This window comes from Eretmochelys imbricata, chromosome 1, assembly GCF_965152235.1.
Source record: "Eretmochelys imbricata isolate rEreImb1 chromosome 1, rEreImb1.hap1, whole genome shotgun sequence".
Classification (NCBI taxonomy): Eukaryota; Metazoa; Chordata; order Testudines; family Cheloniidae; genus Eretmochelys; species Eretmochelys imbricata.
Window position 1 is genome coordinate 264,001,221 of NC_135572.1, and position 24,754 is coordinate 264,025,974.

The 24,754-nt window shown below is 46.3% G+C and overlaps 1 protein-coding gene across 1 annotated transcript; it reads left to right on the forward strand.

The window, feature by feature from the left end:
- Nucleotides 1–12,897: 12,897 nt before the first annotated feature.
- On the forward strand, nt 12,898–21,522 carry HMOX1 (heme oxygenase 1). The gene is made up of 5 exons (XM_077807554.1): nt 12,898–14,351; nt 14,684–14,804; nt 17,321–17,812; nt 18,484–18,592; nt 20,822–21,522. Exons 1-5 carry the CDS (start codon nt 14,320–14,322, stop codon nt 20,956–20,958), a joined length of 891 nt encoding a protein of 296 aa, XP_077663680.1. The 5' UTR covers nt 12,898–14,319; the 3' UTR covers nt 20,959–21,522.
- The last annotated feature ends 3,232 nt before the right edge of the window (nt 21,523–24,754 follow it).

Genomic DNA, 24,754 nt, shown 5'->3' on the forward strand with positions numbered 1-24,754 from the left:
AGAGACTAAAACATTTATTTGGGTATAGTCACCTACTACAGGACAGGCCCGCCAAAGAAAGTAACAGAACGCCACAAGCCATCACATACAGCCCCCCAACTAGAACCTCTCCAGTGCATCATCAAGGATCTACTACCTATCCCCACACTCTCTCAGTCCGCATATCTATTCAAGGGACACCATCATAGGACCTAACCATATCAGCCACATCATCAGGAGCTTGTTCACCTGCACATCTACCAATGTGATATATGGCAGCAATGCCCCTCTGCCATGTACATTGGCCAAACTGGACAGTCTCTATACAAAAGAATAAATGGACACAAATCAGACATCAAGAATTGTAACATTCAAAAACCAGTAGGCAAGCACCTCAATCTCCCTGGACATTCAATAACAGACTTAAAAGTGGCCATTCTTCAACAAAAAAACAGACCTCAACGAGAAACCGCAGAACTGGACATCATCAAATTAGGCCTGAATAAAGACGGGAGTGGCTGGGTCACTACAAAAATAATTTTCCCTCAGTTGATACTCACGCATTCTTGTCAACTGTTGGGAATGGGCCACATCCACCCTAATTGAATTGGCCTCGTTCGCACTGACTTCCCCACTTGGTAAGGCAATTCCCATCTTTTCATGTTCTGTGCATTTATACCTGCCTACTGTATGTTCTACTCTGTGCATCTGATGAAGTGGGTTTTAGCCCATGAAAGCTTATGCCCAAATAAATTTGTTAGTCTCTGAGGTGCCACAAGGACTACTAGTTGTTTTTAAAGCAGTTGTACCTAGGGTACCTACCTTGTTTCTGGGAGCCCTAGTAAAGCAACCCTTTATCTTTCCTCTGATCCCTACAGCCCAAAGGGTCTAATGCTTTGAGTGCCTACGGGACTTGCTCCAAGCAGACATGCACACTACCAAGCCTCTAGGGGGCAGGTGTATCACAGCACTTGCTGTGAATCTCTGCATTGGGTTATTTACAATATTACCCATGAAGGAAACAGAAGCTGCTATGGTTTCAGTTCCTTTAATGTCAATGATTCTATCCATAGCCTCAGCTCAAGGATGGTTTATTTCCGATGTAAATAACTTCCTCAAATAAGTGATGGGGGTACCAAATCTTTGTGGAGTGTAGGGGACTTTGGGATTAAAATGAGGGATATTGGAGAGCTATGTGCAGAGAGGTTCATATGAACGGCAGTGGCCTAGCTGTAAAAGGAGGAAGGCAGAATGGGAAAATTTTGAGGGGAGAGGCAGAGAGGGAAAGCAAAAATATTATAACAGGAAGGGAGGAAAAGACACAGAAAAGGAAGAGTGAGAAAATATACCGAAAAGGGGAGAGGATTGTAACTGCACTGAGGCTTGGGGCAAGAAGATTCAAGGGGCACACGGGCCAATCGACCTCATGGGGGTACTCTAACAAAAAAAGGGGCGGGGGCGGAAGCCCCTATTGTAACTGGGAGGAAAGACAGGTCCATCCACTAAGTGCTTCACAGACTGTAGGAATGGATGGAGGATTGGATGATCTACCCAAATAACGTATCGCTCTCCACCAAAAATAAATTCCAATAGTCCCTCGCTATTCCTGATAAAAGAACAACACAAAAATTCTATCGTGACCACCTTTCTCAGGAGGCACTAGTGTTAGAAGGCTTATTCCTTCACCCTCTTACTTCCCTGGTCCTTTTCACATGAACAGAGAGCAACAGTACCTGAAGTCTGAAGGTGAAAACAATTCAATGTTTATTGGGATGAACTTCCAGCAAGCAATTATTTTAATTTCCTTCCTCAATGTACGCACTAGCTCCTGACCAAACCCTGTGAAGGTTAAGTATTTGGTCTCTTTGGATTGAAAAAGGTAAGCCTATGATTGCAATTATTTGGGTAACCTATGAAAAGGGGATATGCCTCAGCCTAAATCCCAGTGGACTTTTGATAACCTGCATGTCTTTGGTTTTCGTTGGGTTTTCTGTGTGTGTTTTTTCACCTTTTCCAAGTCAGTCCCTTTTTGGTTGTAGGCTCTTCATTCAGCAGATGCCTGAATCACAGCTTGAGACTGTCTGCTGAAATAGAATTCTGGGTTAAGCGACTGGTCTGAGCTATTGGGGAAGAGCACTTGTTGCTTAGCCACGTATTCTCCTGCTGAAGCTTCACCAATGATGGCTGAAATGTTCTGAGGAAAAGCTAATCTGTGTGCCATGTCAGGTTGGAATGATGTGCCTAGAATAGTATCAGCCCCATGAGGCAGTCTCCACAGACCACAGGCTGACATCTGTAGACATTGCTTGTGAGTGGAGGTTGGTAGGAGGAAGACTTTGAAGGTACTACAAAGGACCTTTGGACTTTGAGGGTACTTAAAAAAAACAAAACAAAACCCCCAAAACCATAGCCTGTCCACTAGACACCTGGGTATTATACTGCTCTGACTTAGGAAATCTGGGGTAGGGAGCAAGGGGTTGTATAGGCCCTGCATTCCCATCCCAGCACTTCCTCTTTTCCGTCTGTCCTTTGCCTTACAAAATCTTGTAAACAGGGGGCAACTTCTGATTCTGCTTCTCTCTGCAAGCATCTGATTGGATTCACTTCCTTTTTCTGACCCCTGGGTTATTCAGAGTCACAGAGCCAGAAAAGAGAGGGAGGAGGTGATCTGTTTATTTCAGTCAAAAAGTTCTTCCTACACTGGTGTCTCTGGGAGAAATTCCTCTTCTGCTCCACTTATGAAGGGTTGCTCTTTCCGTGTCTCTTCTTTTTCTCCAGCTCTTAAAGTTCCTTCTGTCTCTGCTTGCCAGTCCAGCTCGGTATGGCCTGATTTTTAGAAGTGCTGAGCCTTCACAAATCCCGTGGAAATCAACAGGAGCTGCTGGTGCTCAGCACCTTTGAAAATCAGGCTGTTAGTATCTAGAGGTCTGGAAGGCCGTGTTAATGCTCGTCACAGCTAAAGAAATTCTCTCTCACTTTGGGGGTGGAGCTCCTGCTTTTGTGTAGGGATCCATCAGGCCTATTCAATAGTAAGAGGTGCATAACCTCACTCTGCCTTTGGTTCTTTCCAGTAGGCACAGAATTGCGTATTATTTCAGATACAGAGATTTCTCTTCGTTGTAAATTCAAGTTAGAGATTCTACCCTTGAGCTCTCCACACCCTCCAGCTTTTCCAACACTGGATATTCCTGGTGCTGTTTTTTGGACATCCTGTTCTGAGAGTATGAAAGACCCACTTTCAAGACTAGATGGTCATGCTCCTTGCTTTTTGCCCTTATTCCAACTAGAATTTTGTCCAGCATGGAGGGTTTGGGGACAAATTCTTTGAATGACCACAAGTTCTTTTGCCGGATGGTAAATTCTGATGACTTCTCACAGCTGGCCTATTATTGGAGACTTTCAGCGCCTCCCTGGGAGAGGGGAAGGTGCTAGCATCTCTTGCAGGACCTTAACAATTCTCCTGTTTGATAAAATCGCTCTTGACATACATTGATAATTGGTGAGGCTGCCCATCTTGACTCTCCTCCGTCCCCACACCCGGACGGGGAAGAAGGAAAATTATTGAGAAAATTGTTGGGAAGCAATTCTGGCTATATTAAGAGTCTTAAGAGTTCTGGGACCAAAGTCAATCCAGTTTTAGGCTTGGGGTATGGTATGGAGACTCCACTGGTAGATAACCTTCTGATGGCAGGGCTTTCCCAGTGAATGATCCTTGACTCTGCAACTCATTTTCGAGCCTTGGTCTGAAAGAACCCAGATTTGCATCTCCAAGACCTGTGTGTTTTCCCAAGCTATCCCTGCAGGGAAGCTTTGATTGGGGTATGAGGTGACTTGAGGGGGAGGATACTGTTTGGTAGTGTGTTGGGGTGAGCTCCTTTTCTTGGGTACTAGCCACATGGGATAACTATGTCTGTTTATAGCCCTGTCAATCCCGGGATATTAGAGAGACAAGGTGGGTGAGGTAATATATTTTATTGGACTGACTTCTGTTGGTGACAGAAACATGCTTTCAAACAGCACAGAGCTCTTCTTCAGGTCCAGATTGTAAAGACTGTGAGGCAGCTAGCAGTGATTCTCAAACTTTTGTACTGGTGACCCCTTCCACACAGTAAGCCTCTGAATGTGACCCCTCCCCCCCTTATAAATTAAAAACACTTTTTATATATTTAACACCACTATAAATGCTGGAGGCAAAGCAGGGTTTGGGGTGGAGGCTGACAGCTCGCAACCCCCCTGTAATAATCTCCCGATCCCCATTTTGAGAACCCCTGAGCTAGAGTTTGAGAGAGGCACTCTGCAACTCCCAGCCTTTATGTACAAGGGAACAAGGGGAATAAAGTGCTATTTCAATTCAACAGGATTTGAGCATCTGACTCCCTTGGGTCCCTATGACAATCCCAGTCCAAGTAAATGAAGCCAGGGCCTTTCTAAGAGCAGCAGCTCCAGCTCTCTCACACATTCCAGAGGCTCTGATTCCAAGGACCGCTTTTGCTCCTAGAACCCCCTGTCACCTTTACTTCAAGTTTGTGAGTATACATACCCTGGGAGCACTGTCTTTCCAAGACCTCTGTCTCCAGCTCCAACTGGTATAGAACAGTATGTGTTGTGCACTGATGAGGGTCAAGGGAGAGGAGTCGGTTAGTCACAGCTTAGGCTGCACTCTTGCCATTCCAGTAGTATCATAATGGAACCCCTTATTAGGTTAGTCAGTCCATCCCCTGCTAGTGCAGGGCCGTTCCCTACAGAGCATTTTCTAGTGCTTGATCCAGACTAGCTTTACAAGTCCCAAGCAAGAGGGGTTCCCTTAGGATACTATTCCACAGCCTCATTGACACTCTCAATGCCCAGGATTTTCCCCCCATATTGGTCTCAGTTTTCCTTTTCTTAATCTTCTCCTATTGTTCATAGTCTAGCTTCCACCCTAAATAAGAATTTAAATAATTCATTGGAATTAACAACCATCAAGTAATTGTAGGCTATTGTCATGTACTCCCCTTAGTCATTGGTTAGATGAGCTAGTCCTATTTATGTCTATTATTCTTTCCACCTGAGTCACTGCCTCCAGTCCCCAATTAGCTTTGGTACATTTCTCTGAACTCTCTTCAATTTAGAGAGACAAGATTGGGGAGGTACTATCTTTTATTGGGCCAACTTCTGATTGGGAGAGAGACAAGCTTTTGAGCCACACAGAGCTCTTCTTCGGGGCTGGGAAAGGTACTCCCAGCATCACAGCAAAGTGCAAGGTAGAACAGATAGTTTAGCGTTAAGTAGTTAGCACATGTCATAAGGGACCATTTAAGGTAGAGTGGCCCATTAACACCTCTGCAGTCATAGGACAAAAAAGGGGGTTAGTAGGTTACAGATTATTGTAATAAGCCACACATCCACTGTTCGTTCAGTCCATGATTTTTAGTGTCTAGCAGAGTTATAAATTTACACTTATTTTACGCTCAGCTTTTCAAAGTGTTGTGCAGGTTTCCTTTGAGGATGAGGACTGCTGGTCAGATATAGAGAGATTGCTTTGTGGAAAGCGTTCACCCACAAGTGATAGGATGGTTTTGTTTTTTATCATTTTTCTGCATGAGTTCATTTGAAAGCTTAGTAATTGTCTTATCACCCACATATTTGTTATTGGGGCATTTGATGCACTGGCTGAGGTACACCACATGTTGTGATAGGCATGTGTAGAACCCATGGATATTGAAAGGTGTGTTGTGCTGGGTGTTGATCATTGTAGCAGTGGCAGGTTTTGCATCTGTTGTTCTGGCAGGATCTGGTGCTGCTTTGAGTTAGTGTGTCTTGGTCTGTGGGGAGCTTGAATCTGATGATGAGCTTCAAGAGGTTGGATGGTTGTTTGAAGGCTAAAAGTGAGGGTTATGGGGTTGTAGTTTCAGAATGGGGTCCCCACTGAATATGGGTTGTAGTTGTTTAATGATACCCTGTGTGGATTCCAGTGTAGGATAGCATCTGACAACCAGGGGTGTTTGGTCAGAGGGGATTTTATTTCTGTATTGAAGCAGGATCTCTCAGGGTATTTGGGTGGCCCGTTCTATGATGCAATCTACTTCTCTGGTGGACTGTCCTTGTTTGAAGGTAGTTTTATTGTTAAAGTGCATATCCCGGACTTTCTCCTCAAAGCATGTTCTGTGGTATGTAAGTGCCTAGCTGTATATAACCAATTTCTTGGTGTGTTGGGGGTGGTTATGGGATCTATAAAGGTAGGTGTAGTGATCTGTGGATTTCTTGTATATGGTTGTCTGTCGGGTTCCATTGTTGAAGCTGATTGTGGTGTCCAGGAAGTTGATGCTAGTGTGGGAGTTGTTGAGAGTATAATAGACAGTGATCATCGTGTGATGCTGGAGAACATGGTGAGAGTCTCGCCATCCAGAGAATGGAAGCAACTAACTCTATCTTAGATTTATCTATAGCACCAATAAGTGCAGTATCTAAGCGCTGCTGTCCCTGGAACTTTTAGGCCTTAAACTCTGTTTAACAGTGAGACACTCCCTAGTAAGTCTTTTGTGGGACTTTGGGGCAAATTCAAAGATCTCCATGAGATCCTCCACTAGCTGCTCACTGAATAATATGGTATGTTCCTGATGGCTTTCTGCCTTTCTAGTCTGTGGTAATATTACTTAATAATTAGTATTTATATCGTATTTTTAATCAACAAAGCACTTTACAGATATGAACTCAGCCTGGCAAAATTACTCCTGTCTGCTTGTCCAAGGGCAAGTATTTTTAATACACAAGTAAAATAACATTTCTGGCCTCTACCACACACTTCCTCAGTAGCCTTATGCAAGTCACTTAATCTTGTTGTGCCTCAGTTCCCATCTCTAAAATAAGACTTCCTTTTCCTCCAGGGCACAGACTGTATTTACTATGTATTTATACAGCACTAAACCCAGTAATAATAATTCCACATGCTTATCAACCATAAATCTCAAAGCATTTTACAAACAAGGGTGGTACAGTTCTCATTTCTCAGATGGGGAAACGAGGCACGGGAGTGGTGAAGTGATCTGCCAAAAGTCACCCAGCAGGCCAGTAGTAGAGCCAGGAATAGAACCAAAGCCCCCAGAGGGCTTGTCCAGCTCTATCTACTAGGCAGCACTGCCTCAGCAGGGCTCTGTTCTTGGATGGGATCTTTAGGAGCTACTATAAATCAAATAATAATTATGGTTTGTTATCCTCAGTGATCATGGCAAAGAATTGATGAGTAGCTATTGTGCCTGCCCTGGCAAATTTTGAAAAGGGGCATTAACTAATCCACTGCATCTGCTTGTTCAATAATCCTAGCATGTAAGACCTATTTTCTTGTGGTTGTTACTCTTGCTTCCTGGACTGTCACTGCCTGTTAGACATTCTGGACTTCAGAGTGTCAGAGTCCGTGTGAAGCGGTGGAAACAGCTGTAAGCATGGCTGAGAGCTCTGTTTGTTCAGAATAGCACCAGCTTCAGTCATCACTGGGATTCACAGTCTTTTACCATCCAATTTTTAGTTCTCAGCTATTTTGAGTTTACGAATTACACCCATATGTCGTACAGCTACAGTAAGGCCTGTATCTAGAAGAGTCCTAGACCACTGTGATATCCAAGGTAACTCAACCAGCTACCACCATTGTTCTGCAGCTAATTTGTATTCAACGGTTTCATTGGTTGAATGAGGGAGGCCGCACAGACAGTGGATTATTTGGCCCAACAGCCACATATGTGGGCCCAACTGCCATCTGCACAAATCAGCACAAATCTCCCAGCACACCCCACTGACACCGATCAATCCACACAACACCACAACAAGCACACACAATAACTCCAAACACATACACAACCCCTCACTGCAGCACGCACAACTCATTCGCCACCTGCACAAGTCCACACAACTCTGCCAGCCAGCTCAACACAAACCAAACACAAATCAACACAACCCCTCACCACAACACAACGAGCATACGCAATAACCCCAAACTGAAGTCTAGAATGTCTGCTGAGTCAGTGTGAAGCAAAGGAAACAGCTACAAGCATAGTTGAGAGCTCTTTTTGTTCAGAATGTCACTAGGTTCAGTCAGAGCTGGGATTTGCAGTCTGTTACTGTTCAGTTTTTAAGTGCTCAGTCATTTTGGCTTTTTTACACACATGACTTTACGAATTACTCCTGTGCACCAGGACAGGCTTTCAGCTACTACTGTACGTCAACATAATAAAATTAATCTTTTGGTGTATTGTGGTCTGACACCGCAGGCACTTAAGAATGAGTAACTTCACTCATGTGCGGAGCTCCATTGAGTTTTTACACTGAAGATGCAACACCATGAATTCTGCTACTTTGAGGCAATGCAGTAATTTGCAGCTTGTTCTGGTGTAAAATAGAGTTGTAAAGAGCAATGGTTCTCAACCATGGGTCTGGGGCCACCTGGGGGGCTGCGAGCAGGTTTCAGGGGGTCCACCAAGCAGGTCCGGCATTAGACTCACTGAGGATCAGGGCAGAAACCCACCATTTGGGGCTGAAGCCTAAGCAGTGTAGCTTCATAGGGGTGCCTGTGGCATGGGGCCTCGGGCAATTGCCCTGGTTGCTACCCCTAATGCTGGCCCTGGCTTTTATATGCAGACAAACAGCTGTTGTGACACAGGTGGGCTGTAGAATTTTTATAGCATGTTAGGCGGGGGGGCTCAGAAAGAAAAAGCTTGAGCACCCCTGATCAAGAGGGTGGGGAAGGCAGGTGGTGATAGATGTTTTTAAATGTTTCTTCTAAAAGCTCATTTATATTTTATGTGGTGCTCTTTTGGTGGGGAGGAAATTTCTGATTTGCCTCTTTTCACAATCTCCTGCCATTTGTGAAGGTGAACAAAGTAGTATTTTATTTAGCTGGTCTTCCCCCCTGAACTGCTGGTAACTTGGGGAGCTGTGTGTCGGTCAGAAAATCCATCTGTTTTGTGAACTCTGACCACAGGAACAGCAAATGCCCAAAATGCACATAGCCCAGGAGCCAAGTTGTCTGGATTATGCTAACTAACCCTTTCAAGGGACTCCAAAATCATGTGTTTGGCTCCTCATTTTGCTGAGTCACTGTAGTGTTTGTTTGCCGCTACAGAGTGCTGTGTCAAATTTCAGTCCAGAGGCTTTTTTTTGCTGAGTCACGGCAGTCAGAGGCCCATGTGAGGCTGTGTATTAATCAAGCAGTTTCCTGTTCTCTGGCCTGAGATTGCAGCTGCTTCAGCTGGCGACACTCCCATTTTGGAAACAATCAGACCTCAGAATTATCTGGAAATACGGCTAAGCCTTAAATCCAGGGAGCCCCTAATTACTGCTTCAGGGGGAAGGGAAGATGAGTGATAGATACCCTTTGAGCAGGAAGAAAATGGGAGCTTTTGGAACTTGAAATCTAATTCCTGCAGGTTCCCCTACTCTGAGAAAGATACACAACTCACCAGACAGATTTACCGGTTTGTGTATGGGGTATTCAAATGCTGCTGTTCATGCTTAGGCTCCAGTCTTGCAAACACACACACCTTTCACTTTAGACACATGAGTAGTCTTGTTGATTCAAAGGGACAACACAGTTAAATGCTAAGGGTTTGCGCTGCGGGATCGGATCATTATCTTATTTTCAGCGGGTTGACTATGTGAGTTTCTGCTTGCTCTGTCTCCCCCCCTTCCCCCCTTGGCCAGGTGTATTTGTGACGGTGTAGGGGACTGGAGGTCATGCACAGCCCGAGTAGTTGATCAGCACAGTGCGCATGCTGCACAGTTTATCAGTAATGTGCACTCCCACTCAGGGGTGAAAGTAAGTCTGGGGACTTACTGGTACGGGGCTGGGCTGGGGCTGGCTCTGGCCCCCGGAAGGGGCAGGGTCTCGGGCAGAAGGGGCGGGCCCGGGACCCTGTACCGGCAAGTGCCTCCTTCCCCCTCCCCGGGGTAACAGCGGCAGCTGGGGCCTCTGGCAGCGGTTTAAAGGGCCCTGGGCAGTAGCGGCGGCCGGAGCCCTAGGCCCTTTAAATCGTCCCCGGAGCCCCGCCGCCGCTTCCCCAGGGCTCCAGCAGGCTCCAGGGGCAATTTAAAGGGCCTAGGGTGGCAGCGGCGGCGGGGCTCCAGGGACGATTTAAAGGGCCCAGGGCTCGGCCGCAGCTACCGCCCCGGGACCTTTAAATCGCCGCCCCAGCCCCGCCGCCGCTACCCCAGGGCTCCGACAGCGGGGCTCTGGCAGGAATATAAAAGGCCGGGGGCTCCAGCTGCTGCTGGGAGCCGCAGGCCCTTTAAATTGCGCCTGGGGAAGCCGATCCACCCCAGTACGGCGCACCGGCTCTTGCCAGTATGCCGTACCGGGGCGTACTAGCTTACTTTCACCTCTGCCCCCACTCCAGTACCTGCTCCGAAGAGCCTGTCAGTGCTGTACATGCCCTAAGGACTTTAATTGTACTATGAGCTCCCATCAAACTCTCACCAGAATTTGTTGATACTTTGGACTCCCATTGTGTGCGCTACCAATATCCTAAAGAGGTCATTGCTTTCTAGATTATAGGAGGCATAAGAGCATATGCCCTGGGGAGTTTTTCTGTTATCCACTCTTGTCACAGCCCCTGGCATGTGTACATATCACGTGTGTGCTCAGCACACCTGCCAGTGCTCTGAGCTCTTGAACATTAGGAACAAGTACCTGTACTGTGCACTTCTGTCATGCTTGGAGCATTAGTCATGGGAATTCACCTTTACCTTGTTCTTCTGTCACCTTTGGAATGTTTGTCTTAGGAGTTCATCTGTGCTATGTTTTCCATCATCCTTCAAGCAAGTTGTCCTAGAGTCCAAATTCATCTACACTATGTGCTGTCATCTTGTTTGGAGCATTTGTCCTTGGAGTTCCTCTGTACTGTGTGAATCCGTTACTCTTGAAGTATATAACCTAAGAATTCAGCCACACTGTGTGTGCACCCCTCAGCTTAGAGGTATGCTTCTGTAGGAATTGAGCTGTACTGCATGTGCACCCCTCACCTTAGCAGGGTGCATCACAGGAATTCAGCCATACTGTGGGCATATGCTCGTCTCCGCCCAGCCCTTTTTCTTCAGTACTATGCACTCTGACTTCTGACCTGTGATTTCAGACTTTACATTTGATCTAGGCTTGTCAGACTGCCTACACCTGCACCATACCTGTACTGATCGTAGGTTTGGCCATCCTGCCCTTGGTAAACGTCAGTGAATCCACGTGAATAAAATTATCTCACCCTGGTAATTGCCAGCTAAGGTGTGGGTTGGCTATAACCCTGGTCTCCAGATGGGTCACGTTCCTATTTTGCTGGGGAAGGTTTTAGGCTCCATAAAGCTCCTGTCATCTCCATTAAATCTTTTAAACTGAATATTAACTGCTTTCTGTTACACTACAGGCTACCACCAGGCTGCATTCTGCTGTGTCACGGCCTGGCAAACACTACTAATCCCTTGTTTACATGGCAACAGTAACTTTTCCTGAGGACCGTGTTCTTTTCTGAGCCCAGCCTCCGGCATTACTCACTGCTGCCCCAGCAGGGACAGCACATCTCACAGAGAAGTGAAACTTTTTACGATGTGTGATTTCACGTGCTCTAACTGGAAACATAACTTCTACTTGCAGAATTTGCTGTCAATCCTATACAAGGCCAAATGCTCCTTAAGTTCTCCTTCTCCATCCCATTTACTGGTCAGTAATTCTTTATCAACTGCTAAACCATCTGACTTCTTGGTGTAATGTGCTCATCCACTAGGATTCATAGATTTTTAAGATCAAAAGCAATCATTGTGAGCATCTAGTCTGACTTTCTACCAGGCCATAGAATTTTACCAAGTGATCCCTGTATCAACCACAATAACTCACAAATGGAGCAAAAGCATCTCTCTTAGAAAGAGACTCCATCCCGATGGAAAGATTTCAAATGACGGAGAATCCACTACGTCTCTTGCTACATTGTTCCAATGGTCAATTAATCCTTAGTATTTAAAAAAGTGCACCTCATTTCCTGTTTGGATTTTTCAAGCTTCAGTGTCCGGGCATTGGAATTGCTTCCTCCTGTGCCCCTGCCCTTTTTGGATGTTGAACTCAGAATAGGAAGAGAGGAGCCATTCTCAAATCTGTGCCAACTCACTGGCACGCTCAACCCCCTTGTCCCCTTCCACAACATGTCATGTTGGCAGCATGGCAGAGGTGACCAAACCTCTCTCCCAACAGCAGTGGAGCTCAGCGATGTCCGAGTCCTGCCACTGCAAAGACTGGGCCTACGTAATTTTCAGATAGTTCCCCAAATATCCTGATTGTTCCCTCCCTGTTGTACATCATCTCTTTAGATATCCACACAAGCATGTAACTTCTGGGGTGGAGGTGCTCCTGGAAGGAAGGGGCTCTTTCATCACAAACAAACCTCCCCCTCCGCCAGAGCTAGAGGTCTGATTTCTTGCATCCTCTATCTCTTATCAGGACTCTTTGAAAAGACCTGAAAGTTCCACATGACCCTGAGGACAATGTGAGAGAGAAATGGTCATTTTAAGGACACCACCTTTCCATCCTCCGTGAGGTGGATCTCTGAAGAAGGATCCTGTATATGCAGACCTGCATAGTAGCGGTCGCCCTTCAGGACCCCTATGTCACAAGCATATTTTAGGCCTCATGATGTCAAGTCATGATATGAGGATGCAACATGATTTCACAACTCAGATGTGAGACAGTTATTTTATCCTACAGGATAAATGCAGAAGAATAGCAGCACCCCAAGTGTAATGACATGTATGGTGTGAGGGAGGAAGGGAACTAGAGACTATGCAGAAATGTTCTTGAGTGTTCCCATTGCTTTAAAAGAAAAAGGGAAGGCAGGGAGCCCAGATGAGTCAGCTGCAGAAGTGCTGTGTAATCTTTCCTGAACACTCAGCCTCCTAACTGCAAATGTCTGACTGAGGCGAAAACAACAAATCCTGCCAGCTGGCTTCTATATCCTAGTACTGGCACGGTCCCCAGTCAGTGTTATAAGGTGTGACCAAAGGTCTGGGGTGAGAGGCTCACACCACAGTGCCCTCACCAGGACCTTGGTCCCTTTTTTAACTGTACCCTGCCCTGTTTTCTGGTTGAAGGAGAATGTTCTGTTTGCCAAAATGAAAGCCAATCGATGCATTTTCCACATCCAGCTCCACACTAGCAGGCTGAGCTTCTAACCCACCTAAAGCCTGATGAGAACTCCATTTTGGCCCCATGAGTTCCTAATTATTCACCAGTTACAACCGCAAAGGGGCAGGTGCCAGCAACTACTGCCAGGAAACCAGTCTCTAGACAATCCGGTTCTCTTTTGCCCCTAGACCCAGGTTAGATGAACTGTTTGTATTTCAAGGTCTCTGCAGACCTCCACCAGAATTTCCCCTAACCCAGGTATAGTTCACCATCCTTCAGGTCCAGGGATGTGCACAATAAACGGTGGGGCACAGAGCTCCTCCTGCCCCGTGGCCGCGCTGGGGAGAGCAAGCGAGCAACAGAACATGCCCCTCCAAAGGCAGTCACATTTTTATTCTTGCACATGCCCTTGTTTGGGTCTTTAGCATGTACCTTCTCTGTGCCATGTACCAAGCAGTTACTGTGTGGGAACTTAGTACCCTTGAAGCTGCCAACCATCATTTCCATTCACTCCTCCTCAAAGTCTGAGCTCCATGTTATCTGAAAGGGAGGACATGTACAGATAGACTCTGAGAGCTTGTCTACACGGGGAGTTATTCTGAATAGCTAGTCCTGATTTATTGCAGAATATGGGCATCCACACAGGGAATTAGAGTGCCTTATTCTGAATTAGTTAATCCACTTAAAAAATGGATTAAACTAATTCGGAAAAAGTCACCCTTATTCTGGAATCAGTCTCCACACAGCGAGTTGATCAGGACTGGAGATTGCACTTTAAATTCACACCCTGCTTTAATCTGAATTAATTTCCCAGTGTGAACCCCTTAAGCATTAGTGAATCCTCCCAAGCATTCACACTGGAGCGTCTTAGTTCTCGGTGCTACCAGCTGGGCAGAAAAAGGGTTAATGAGCCTGGGCAAACTGCCCAGCATTCTGTAAGGAGACATCTTTCAACATCCTGTTTTTGAGCTTCATTGTCAAGAGAGGTCAGGAGACTCCTCCCTTCCCTGGAGGAAAGTGTGTATGTTGCAACAATTACACCAGGGTCAGCTGTTTGGTTGCTCACGTGATCTGAGCCAAGTATAAAGCAGGATGCAGAAGGGCTGCTTAATTCCAAAGCTTCCCAGAGCCCTGAGAGAAGAGAGGACAAAGGGGGACAGGAGAGAAGAAGACAACAGAAGAGTGAAAAAGCGAAGGAAGAAAAGAAAAGAGAAATGGAAGGTTCCAAGACACACAGCTCTGAAAGGTGAGAGTGGGGCTAGAATCCAAGGGAAATTATCATAGAAAGGAATGGCATTTCTCCCCACCTCACTCTTTGGGTTGGGATTCGGATTGCTGCTCTCCACCTCTACTCTACTGGGAATGGGAGGATCCTTTTCCCTTTCTCCTCCTTTCTACTGACAATCTCTTCCCCCTCTCCTGGCAGAATTTGGGATGCTGATGCTCCTTCTCTTTCCACTCCCACCCTGGGATGCTTTTTCTCCCCACCCCACTTGTTGGGAAAGAGCTAGCTTTTGTTTTGGAGGGGGTGGTGAGATGCTTCTGACACTGATGGGCTTTTTCCCTCCACTTCCCCAGCATGCCTGGAGACCTATCAGAAGCCCTGAAGGAAGCCACCAAAGAGGTGCATGAACAGGCAGAGAGCACAGAGTTCATGAAGAATTTCCAGAGGGGGCAGGTGTCACTCCAGGAGTTTAAGGTAACCCTGCAGCGCTGCTGGAGTGGATGGGGAAAACTGGGCTCTAGGGAACCTCTCGTGTCTAATTCAGATCAGCCAAGCCAGGGCTCCTGAACGGGAAAATCTTTGGGTCATGACAACGTGGCATCATTGTTCCCTCATCACGCCAGCATCTGGCCCCAAGTAACTTCAGGGCTCTCTCAATGTCTTGCAAACTCCTGTTGCAGAATGTGACGCAGAGCTGTGTATTTCTGGGTGGGTACCGAAGCTACGCTTAGCAGGGGTGTGCCTTGCTTTGCTGAGGCTACAAGAAAGGGCTGAAGAAATTGATTTGTGAGGGAAGATTAAAGCAATTAAATGCCCATGTATTTGTTTATAGTCAAATGATGATTGATGGAGATATAATTGTGTACAAGTATATGAAGGGTTTAAAGCCACCAAGGAGGGTGACAAACTATTTAGAATGATCTAAGTGGGTATACATGGAAGTAACAGCAGGAAAGAGACAAGGAAAATTCAGTCTTGATATTGGAAGTCATTTCCTAAAAATGAGGTCTGCCAGGCTGTAGAATAGTCTCTGGTCCTGAAGGTTCCTAGTTGTTTCCTCTGTAATATTAGAATTATAACTTGGTTTTGCACTGGACCTGAGGACACGACCATACAGTTAATGGATTTGAGCAAACAGTGTCTTTCACAAATATGCAAGAGCTAATCATTGCTCCAGTTGAGTGAATGAATGAATAAATGCTAATTACCTTGTGGAGCCCTTTTTGCTCAGCTTGAACAGGACCAGTTATACATAACTCTGTGATTTCTATGATCATACAATATCTAGGCGTAAGTTAACCCTGGAGAGATAATGGGGTTCCCAACAGCTGAATCACATAATAAACAAAGCCATAAGGAAAAACAGGAAAGCCAAGTGAGCTAGAAATTCCGGAGAGCCTTGAGGATGTGACACATGGATTGTCATGCCACAGGTGTTGATTTGATCTAGCATGAGTCAATCATCCACCAATTTCTGAAAGTAACTACAGTGCCAAACTCCTGCAAATGGGGACGTGGCATTACCTAGGCAATGAACTTCAAAGGGGGGTAGCAGTAACACTTTCCACCCCCGCCCCCCACAAGTCATTCCTCAGAGACCAAGGGATTCAGGTCAGTTTCTGAGAGGATAGTGATCTGTTGTCAGGGACAGTCAGAAGTAACTATGGGCTCCAAAAGGTAATGCCGACTGGCTGCGATTTTCAAAATCAACTGGGGGATTTAGCCACACAACTTCCACTAAAGCCTCTAGTTAGCTTTGAAAATATCAACTATTCTAGTTAACTTTTCTTAACTTGCCATGCAATTTTCCTCTATTTTGTAACCAAGCTTCCTTTGGCTGTTACCAGATATTTCCAAGAATTTGGCTAACGGGGTCAGTGTTTAAAATCCTTTTTATTTCTGTTGCTAACTTCCCTGTAATATACAGATCTCTTCTGAAACATGACTATGTAGAAATAGCTGCTGACTGTAGTGGGAAATGTAGTAGTGATTACTTTTTGCTGCCGTCAGCCCTGTAGAAACAACACAGATCAGGGAGAGTGAACTGGTTTCTTTTCTGGTTTTTGTATCCGCAGCAGAATTTTTAACCAAGCCTGAGCCATCTGTATCACATTGCCTTCAGATTCTGCCCTTAGTTACCCCTGAGCACCCTGACTGAAAAGACAATGGGACTGTACATGTGTTAACGAAAGCAACATCTGAGCAGCAGGATCTTCTGGTGATGATGCACAAGAAGGAAAGAGCCCAGTTTAACTGTCAAGCCCCAGTTTGAAGGGCTGGCAGTTAGAAAAAGCATCTTGTAAGAGGAGAAAATGTGAATTGGCAATAGAGACACAACAAACACACAACCTCCCAATGATCTTTTCACAAAGTCCCTTTTCAGAGATGGAATGTGCTTCCTGTCCTCTTTTATGCCAGGAGTGACCTTGGCTGCCACGGTGGGTGGGTGTTTTTTGAGGATTACTAGCTGAATGTCTTTGAAAAGATGTTCCTATCTGGCCTCCTTGAGGCAACCAAAGTGAAAGGAAAGTAGCCACCCTACTTACTGACCTTAATGAAGGGATAGGGGCTGCGGTTCCAACATCTGTGGTGTCTGAGCAGAGGTCTGCCCTTTAGATGAACAGATCATAAAGTAAAAAGGTTGTGTAACAGCCTGTCAGGGCCTAGGAAAGGGATAAGTTCCCCAATCTCTTGAGACAGTCAGAACTGAACAGTGCACTGGAGAATGTACCTTTTGGAAATCATTCCTGTATGGGGAGCGGTGTATGTGGGAATAGACTAGATGTGACCTAATAGGATTCTTCACGCTCTAATTTCTTCCATCCCAAGGTCTGTCTTGGGGAAGGTGAAGTTGGGGATATGGTACGACCCAATAACCAGTGACACATACACAGTGTATATATGCAGATATGTTGTATTAACGTGAAGTGCACATGAAGCTGGAAGGCGAGAGACCCTGTCGCTGACTTATTCCTTCCCTTTTACTGCAGATGGTTATGGCTTCTCTGTACTACATCTACTCTGCTCTGGAGGAGGAGATTGAGCGTAACAAGGATCACCCAGCCTATATCCCCGTTTACTTCCCAGCTGAACTGCACCGTAAGACTGCCCTGCAGGAAGATTTGGAGTATTTCTACGGCCCACTATGGAGGGAAGAGATCTCGTGTCCTGAGTCCACTCAGAAATATGTGAATAGGCTCCACTATGTGGGCCAGCATGAACCAGAGCTCCTAGTAGCCCATGCCTACACTCGGTACTTGGGAGACCTATCTGGTGGGCAGGTGTTAAAGAAGATTGCCCAGAAAGCTCTCCACCTACCCAGTACTGGAGAAGGACTGGAGTTCTTCACCTTTGAAGGGGTGTCCAATGCCACAAAGTTCAAGCAGCTGTACCGCTCCCGGATGAACTCCATCGAGATGGACCCAGCCACCAAGAAGAGAATCTTGGAGGAAGCCAAGAGGGCATTCTTGCTGAATATACAGGTGAGGAACTAGCCCACATTGCCCACTGCCTCTCCCACCTAAGGTACAGCTGCTATCTCCACATAGGCGAGGTGGCATTTGTACTGATGAACTGAAGGGAAGCTGCGGGCTGGCAGGTGTAGTGAGAGCTGTACTGAACTTGTCCTGTGTGAAAGTTGCTTTTATGAGCCTCCTAAGAGACTGGATACTAGAAAACTTTTTTTCCTTTGGGCAATGGATCCTCTCCAGGATTTGAATGCAGGTTTTTCCTTTGCTGCTCTTGTTCGAACATGAGTGTTTATTTGGGGGCAGGAATCAGAGTCCACATATCCCTTTATCCTAGTATTTCCACATATCCCCTCCCTCCTCTACAACTCTTCTATGCGAACACACACTCTGCTTTCCCTCTGATCTGGAGGATGAGCATTGGAGCACAGCTTCCTATTGAATTGCCCTGGGAAAGCATTTCACACACTTCATACTATTAAACAAGCAAGGAGTATAGAGGAGTTCAAGAGAGACCCTTAGGTAGACTCCTTTCTGGAGAAGGAAGGACACACAGGATCAGTGGCTGGGCCAGATGTCTTTCTCTAGTTCCCAAAATCTCTTATGCAGTAAGAAGGGGCTCAGGGAGGAGAGAAGACAGCATTCCAGGTAATGGGGTAACTGTGTATGTGTTTCTTGTTCTCAAGGTGTTTGAGGAACTGCAGAAATTCGTGTCCCAGTGCCATGAGAACAGTCACCCTGCACAACAGAAGCCGGAGCTTCACACAAGAGGCACCAGTGAAGCACATGAGCAAGGTAAGAACCTTCCTAAAGTCAATTTTTAGTTTCCTTTGGGGTTTTTTTCTTCCCTTTACCTTTTCTTGCTGAGTGGTAAGAAAGAGGAGTTGGCGCCAGCTGTCCTCGTGTCTCTATTTCCAGTCCACTAGTGTCGGCTAGTGTAGCAGACGATTGTGTGAGGAAACTGCTGCTGAGAGCCTCAAAGGAGGCCGGAAGCATGTGGAGTCTTGTGAGCTCTGCAGAAATAAAAATTCGCCACTTTTCTACAGTGCTTTTCCCCAGTAGGTCTCAAAGTGCTATCATTGTCCCCCTTTCACACATGGCAAAACTGACTGTTTGGAAGGGTTACAATGAATGGGCCTGATTCTTCTGGTCCGCTCACTGGTTTTACACCAGTGTAACTCTATTGGCTTCACTGGAGTTACGCCGGCCCAAATGAGACTGCTTGCATGAGCAAAAGCTGCAGGACTGGGCGCAGGGTAGCATGGTAAGGGTTGATGCGACAGCCCTGACTGAGGAGGCACTCCCATTATAAGCCCCTTGACATGAAGACCTACCCAGACTCCTGTCTTTTGGACTGAAACTTTTTGTGCTTGTTGTTAGTGCATATTTCTGGAAAGCAAGAGAAAATTCTCTTTTTCTCCTGAGTGTTGGGAAAGTGCTGCTGTGTGGTCCCTGCAGCATTTCCTTACTATGAAATATAGCAAAGTCAGAACTACTGGTATCACCCCGGGGCTTGAGATCTTGCAGCTGCAGTATCCGAGGGCGACTACTTTCCCACTCCTCCGTATTCTAGTCTAACTTTAGAGCTGAAATGGCTCCATCTACTGACAAGATGCCATCATTGCAAGAATGACATGCTGAGGTTCAAAGCGATCTCCAGCCATTACAAACCAGGCTGTTATTGTGGGGTCAGAGTAACTATTCCGTAGCAAAGATTGCTTCCAGACTTCTACTGGAGAAAGTGACTTATCTGAGAGGATGTGGTTAAAATAAGAAAGTTCTTGTAACCTAAGAATTTTGAAACTAGCAAACAACGCTTTCATATGGTATTCAGTTGGGTCGCCTTAATTTCAGCATAAGGAACATTACTCTCAATTTCACCCTTGTATGTAGGTCTCTCTACACATTCAAGGATGGGATAATTTTCACAGAAATGGCATGAAACATTTTTAATGCATCTTTTGTCATTCTGGAATTTTATCCCCCTCTTCACGATTGAGCGAGGCACTCTCTAAAGCACTCAGCGTTGGCCTTTTGAAAATCCCACCCCAAAGGTTTTTTTATGTCAAGTGCTTACCTGCATTCTGCAACTGCCAGCAGTTGGAGGGGCCTATAGGGGAGTATTGAACCAGGGTGAGGAGCTCAGGGATACAAAGAGGCAGCCAGGAAGAGAGGGAGGCTCCCATTACTCTCATGCAGGCTCTTTTGACCACTGGCAGAGCTGCTAAGATCTGACAGAGAGGAGCCCTGCTTCAGCAAACCTTCTATAGTCCAATGTATAGTCTGCCCTCATGCAGACCCCAGAAGGAAGAGAATGGACTGGGGCAGGGTACGGAGGGAGCAAGGGTTGGGTTGTGAGTCCGAGCCAAGACTGGGCCATGAAGTCAGGCTGGAGCCAGGGAATGAAGAATGGCTGGGGAAAACAAGGCTGGAGACTGTCTGAAAGGCTCAGGCACTGGGCTTTCCAGGAAGCAAGGCCAAGGAGGAGATGAAATAATCTTAGGTGCTCCAGGAAAATCGTTTCACTGAGAAAGCTTTAACCAACACTCAGGCTTTCTCTACACAGCGCACTGAGCTGCTCCTAGGAAGCAGAAGGAGCCTGGCATCGTACTAAATTTGAGATTTACAAAAAGCAAAAGGAACCAAAACACATTAAGTTACAGCAGTGAGAGGCTACCCTGCACATCTGGCATGGAGGAAACCAATTGAGTGCACTTGCAGGGCAGTGAGGGTTATTAGACTGTACTACATGCCTGGGAGGGATGTGAAGATTTACACCACAAACCCTACCCTTCTGAACTGGTACTTGACTACTGACCTTGTGTCTCACTAGCCCACCCACTTGTGGTGTACATCTGGTGTACCCCTCCACCATTATCCTGTGCAATTGCTCACTTTGGCCACAGTTTAGCGTGCTAGGGGATAACATCAGTGCATCTTTGAAGATTGATATAAAACTAACATAGAAACAAACCCTTCCTAGCCTGATTCCTGCTCTTAAAAATTTGATTTCTGTTGATTTAGGACCAGCTCCTGTGAAAGAAGGTGAAAAGACATCGATGAAGCACACAGACATGCTGCCTAGCACTCCACTGGCACGGTGGATTCTTGTCCTCAGCTTCCTAGTGACAACGGTTGCTGTGGGCTTGTTTGCCATGTGAACAGAAGGACCCTGCCCTCCTGCCGCTCCCTCCCCAAACTAACACACCTAATGCCGTCCATCCAGCCCTCAACCCGGACACTCTGATCCAGGCTGTGCCACTAACGCTTTTCCAGTGGATTCAGAGCACTCTGAAGCCTTCGTGTGAATTCTCTCTGATCTGCGCTGAGAGCATTTCTGAACCCGCAGACTGAATTCAACCAAAAAGCTGAGGCAGAATCAGAAAGGTCCTGAAAGGCCCTGCTGGGACCTGGCACTGCTTCAAACAGTTCCTGCAAAGAGCCCCAGATGTAAAGCACAGGCCTGGTAGCTTCCCTGCTGCCTGGGAAAAAAGCCTTACTGGTGCTTTGTTCACTCCATGTTTTGTACAGCTGGCTGATGCAGCAGCGATTGCTTCTGTGGAGTGATGAGGCTCCACTTGGATTGTAGACTGTTTTTATATGACACTATTAGCCCATTATAGCATATTTTCCCAATCATGACTTCAGATCAGTTGTTGAAAATACAGTGTTGTCCTTGTGTCCTGTCTGTATAATTTATAGACTAACAATAAACCTCAAAGTAAGAAGACTCTGCTGTGTGTTTCCTGGGGTTAGTGCCTTTTCTGGTCTGGGGGAGGAAGGAGGTACCTTTCACTTGTTGTTAATGCTTTGGGAGGGGCTGGCTGCATGGCTGCACGCTCAGAAAACTGACATGATGAGGCACAGAATGGGGAGTTAGCAGATCGGGGCTCTGTTCCCAGCTCTGACACCAATTCATTGTGTGACCTTAGGAAAGTCTCTTAACCTGTCTGTGCCATGGAGATAACTACACTTACCCATCTGCATGAAGCACTTTGAGATCTATGGATGAAAAGCTCTCTGGAAGAGCGAGGTCTGTTAATTATAAAATGTCTCTGACATTAAAGGAAATAGTTGGTGAGCCAAAGCCCCTCCACGTTTCCTGGGCCTGAGCCTCAGCTGGTGTCAATTGGTGCAGCTCAACTGACTTCAGTGGAGCTGTGCTGACTTTCACCATTCATGAGGGCCTGGCCCATCATGAATCCATTCACAGTTCCTGACTGGGAACTTCACCTTGGATTAGAAAAATCGGTATATTTTAAAACCAAGAAGTTAAATTCCTGATGATAACACCAGACTGGCTTTTAATTATACAGAGCAGAGCTAAAAGAGACTGCAAGCATCTAACTGCACAACACAGCATAGCTAACAACCTAGGCAACACCAGCTATTAGTCACCAGATCTGACACATGCAGTGAGGTGATAAAGACAGCACCATAACCAGTATCGCTACAGCAACAATTATGCAAAGGATTCTCTTTTCCCCCTCCCCTTTCACTGACTGAAACCTGGCTAGCCGCTATTACAGTTGCAGGCTATATCACTTCACATTGTGATCTTATTATAAACAAGCACTTGCAGAAGATGCTGTCTTTCAGGTGGGACATAAAACAGAGGTGTTGACAACCTTTGGTCATCCCTTTTCCACTGCAGGTCCCCTCCTTCTTCCTACCTGACAGTCCTACTGTCTATCTGCTGTTGCCAGCTCTGGTTCCCTCTCTGATCATGTGGTAGTGTACCCCTAGGTGACCTGTCTGCTAATTGCCAGATCCTGGTCAAATAGCAGTCAGAAGGCAGGTCTTGTGGGGAATAAAAATTGTGGAGGGCCTCCTGAGAAAGAGGGACCAGCTTCAAACTAAAGTTTCAATCTACCCCACCTCTCAAAACCCTACTGGATACATTTACCAAGCCTGGGAAAACACCAATTATTTGAAATTGGCTCATTTTTAAGGTTTGAAAAGTAGGAATGTTAATCTTTTGATAGCTGACCAAATTCCAATATTTATTCATTCACACTTGTTTCATGTTCCACTGATCAGGTTTCTGTAAGTATAAAATAATTATAATTGCACCATTAATTCAAAAATGTTAAACAGAACATGCACACAAATGTGCACAAACCTCAAACAACATACTCTACCCCAACATCTTTCCCATTTCCAACTCATCCTTCTGTCCAAGGACAAGCATGGGGAAACAGGTAAGTCTTTAATTTTGCCCATAAAGTCACCAAATCTGAGTTCAGATAGACACGGAGAAGGCCGTGCTATAAGCCCCTTCTATTAGTGTCAGGGGAGGGCTTGTGTCTCAAAAGATCACAGCCACTGTGGTATTGCACCAAGAGAGGTAATCCTTCCGGTAAGCTTGAACCCAAATCATTTAAGGTGTTGATTTTGACCTTTTAAAGGCCTAAACTTTATCCATGAAGATCAGATGAGCAATTTACACTCTGCCCCTCTAAAATCCCTCTGCAATTCCATTAGCTACTCCACACATTCAGTCCTGTGCTATTAAAAAATTGCCTCCTTCCACCCAAGCAATGTCTTCACTTCAGCGATGGGCAAATTCATCTGGAAACCATTTTGCAGTGAATTTTTAATGAAAAATGTCTATCTCGATGTCAATCATAATTTAGTTGTGTACATGACTCATTGTCACTTACACAAGTGATGGGATAAAAGACTTTTAAAAGATTGTTGTCCTAAGCCAGAGCTGAATCAAATAGTTTTAATTATGTAACTTAACACCTTACATTGAATAAGTGCTGTACAAACTGTGATTAATTAATCCTCACAATAACCTTGCTAAGTAGGTCTGTATTACCCCCTTTTTATAGACCTAAGGTGGCAAGGTTGCCAACCCTCCAGGGTTGCCCTGGAGTCTCCAGGCATTAAAGAATAATCTTTAATTAAAGATTATGTCATGTGATGAAACCTCCAGGAATATGTCCAACAAAAACTGGCAACCCTAATAAGGCCTGATCCAAAATCCAGTGACGTAAATGGAAAGACTGCCACTGATTTAATGGGGTTTGGATTAGGTCCATAGTGGGGATATGTGACTTGATTAAGGTTCCATAATGAGTCAATATCAGAGCCACTTTTAGGGCTGCCAACTTTCTAATCGCACAAAACCAAACACCCTTGCCCTGCCCTGCCCCTGCTTACTCCATTCCTCCTCCCTCCGTTGCTCACTCTGCCCCATCCTCAGTTGTTCATTTTCACTGGGCTGGAGCAGGAGGTTGGAGTATGGGCTCCAGCTGGGGGTGCGGGCTCCAGGGTGGAGCCAAAATGAGGGGTTCAAAGTGTGGGAGGGGGCTTTCCGCTGGAGCAGGGGCGAGGGAGGGGGTGAGGGCTCTGGCTGGAGGTGCATGCTCTGGGATGGTGCCAGAGATGAGGCATTTGGTGACCAGGAGGGGGCTTGGGGCTGGGACAAAGGAGTTTGGAGTGCAGGAGAGGGTTCGCAGTGGGGGGCTCCAGGCAGCACTTACCTCAGGTGGCTCCTGGGAAGCGGCTGGCATGTCTCTCCAGCTCCTAAGCAGAGGCATGGCCAGGCAGCTCTGAGCGCTGCCCCTGCCCACAGGCGCTGCTCCCACAGCTCCCACTGGCTGCGGTTCCCAGCCAATGGGAGCTGTGGAGCTTGTGCTCGGGGCAGGGGCAGTGTGTGGAGTGCCACCACTAGGCCTAGGAGCCGAAGGGACATGCCAGCCACTTCCCAGGACCTGCATGGAGCTGGGTAGGGAACCTTCAGCCTCACGCCAACCAGACTTTTACCTGCCCTGTCAGCAGTGCTGACCGGAGCCGCCAGGGTCCCTTTTCCACTGGGTATTCCGATAAAAAAACGGACATCTGGCAGCCCTAGCCACTTTGAAGTCAGGAGTTCCTGGTTTCCAGTCTAATATTTAATCCATTAGACCAGTGGTCTCCAAACTTTTTTGATCGCGCACCCCCAGGAAA

What these genes read in the sequence shown, in the direction of transcription:
- HMOX1 (XM_077807554.1), top strand. Translation starts at nt 14,320, where the DNA reads ATGGAAGGTTCCAAGACACACAGCTCTGAAAG. An exon ending in TGTCACTCCAGGAGTTTAAG is followed by an intron (nt 14,805 to 17,320) that starts GTAACCCTGCAG and finishes CTTTTACTGCAG; the next exon opens with ATGGTTATGGCTTCTCTGTA. An exon ending in CATTCTTGCTGAATATACAG is followed by an intron (nt 17,813 to 18,483) that starts GTGAGGAACTAG and finishes CTTGTTCTCAAG; the next exon opens with GTGTTTGAGGAACTGCAGAA.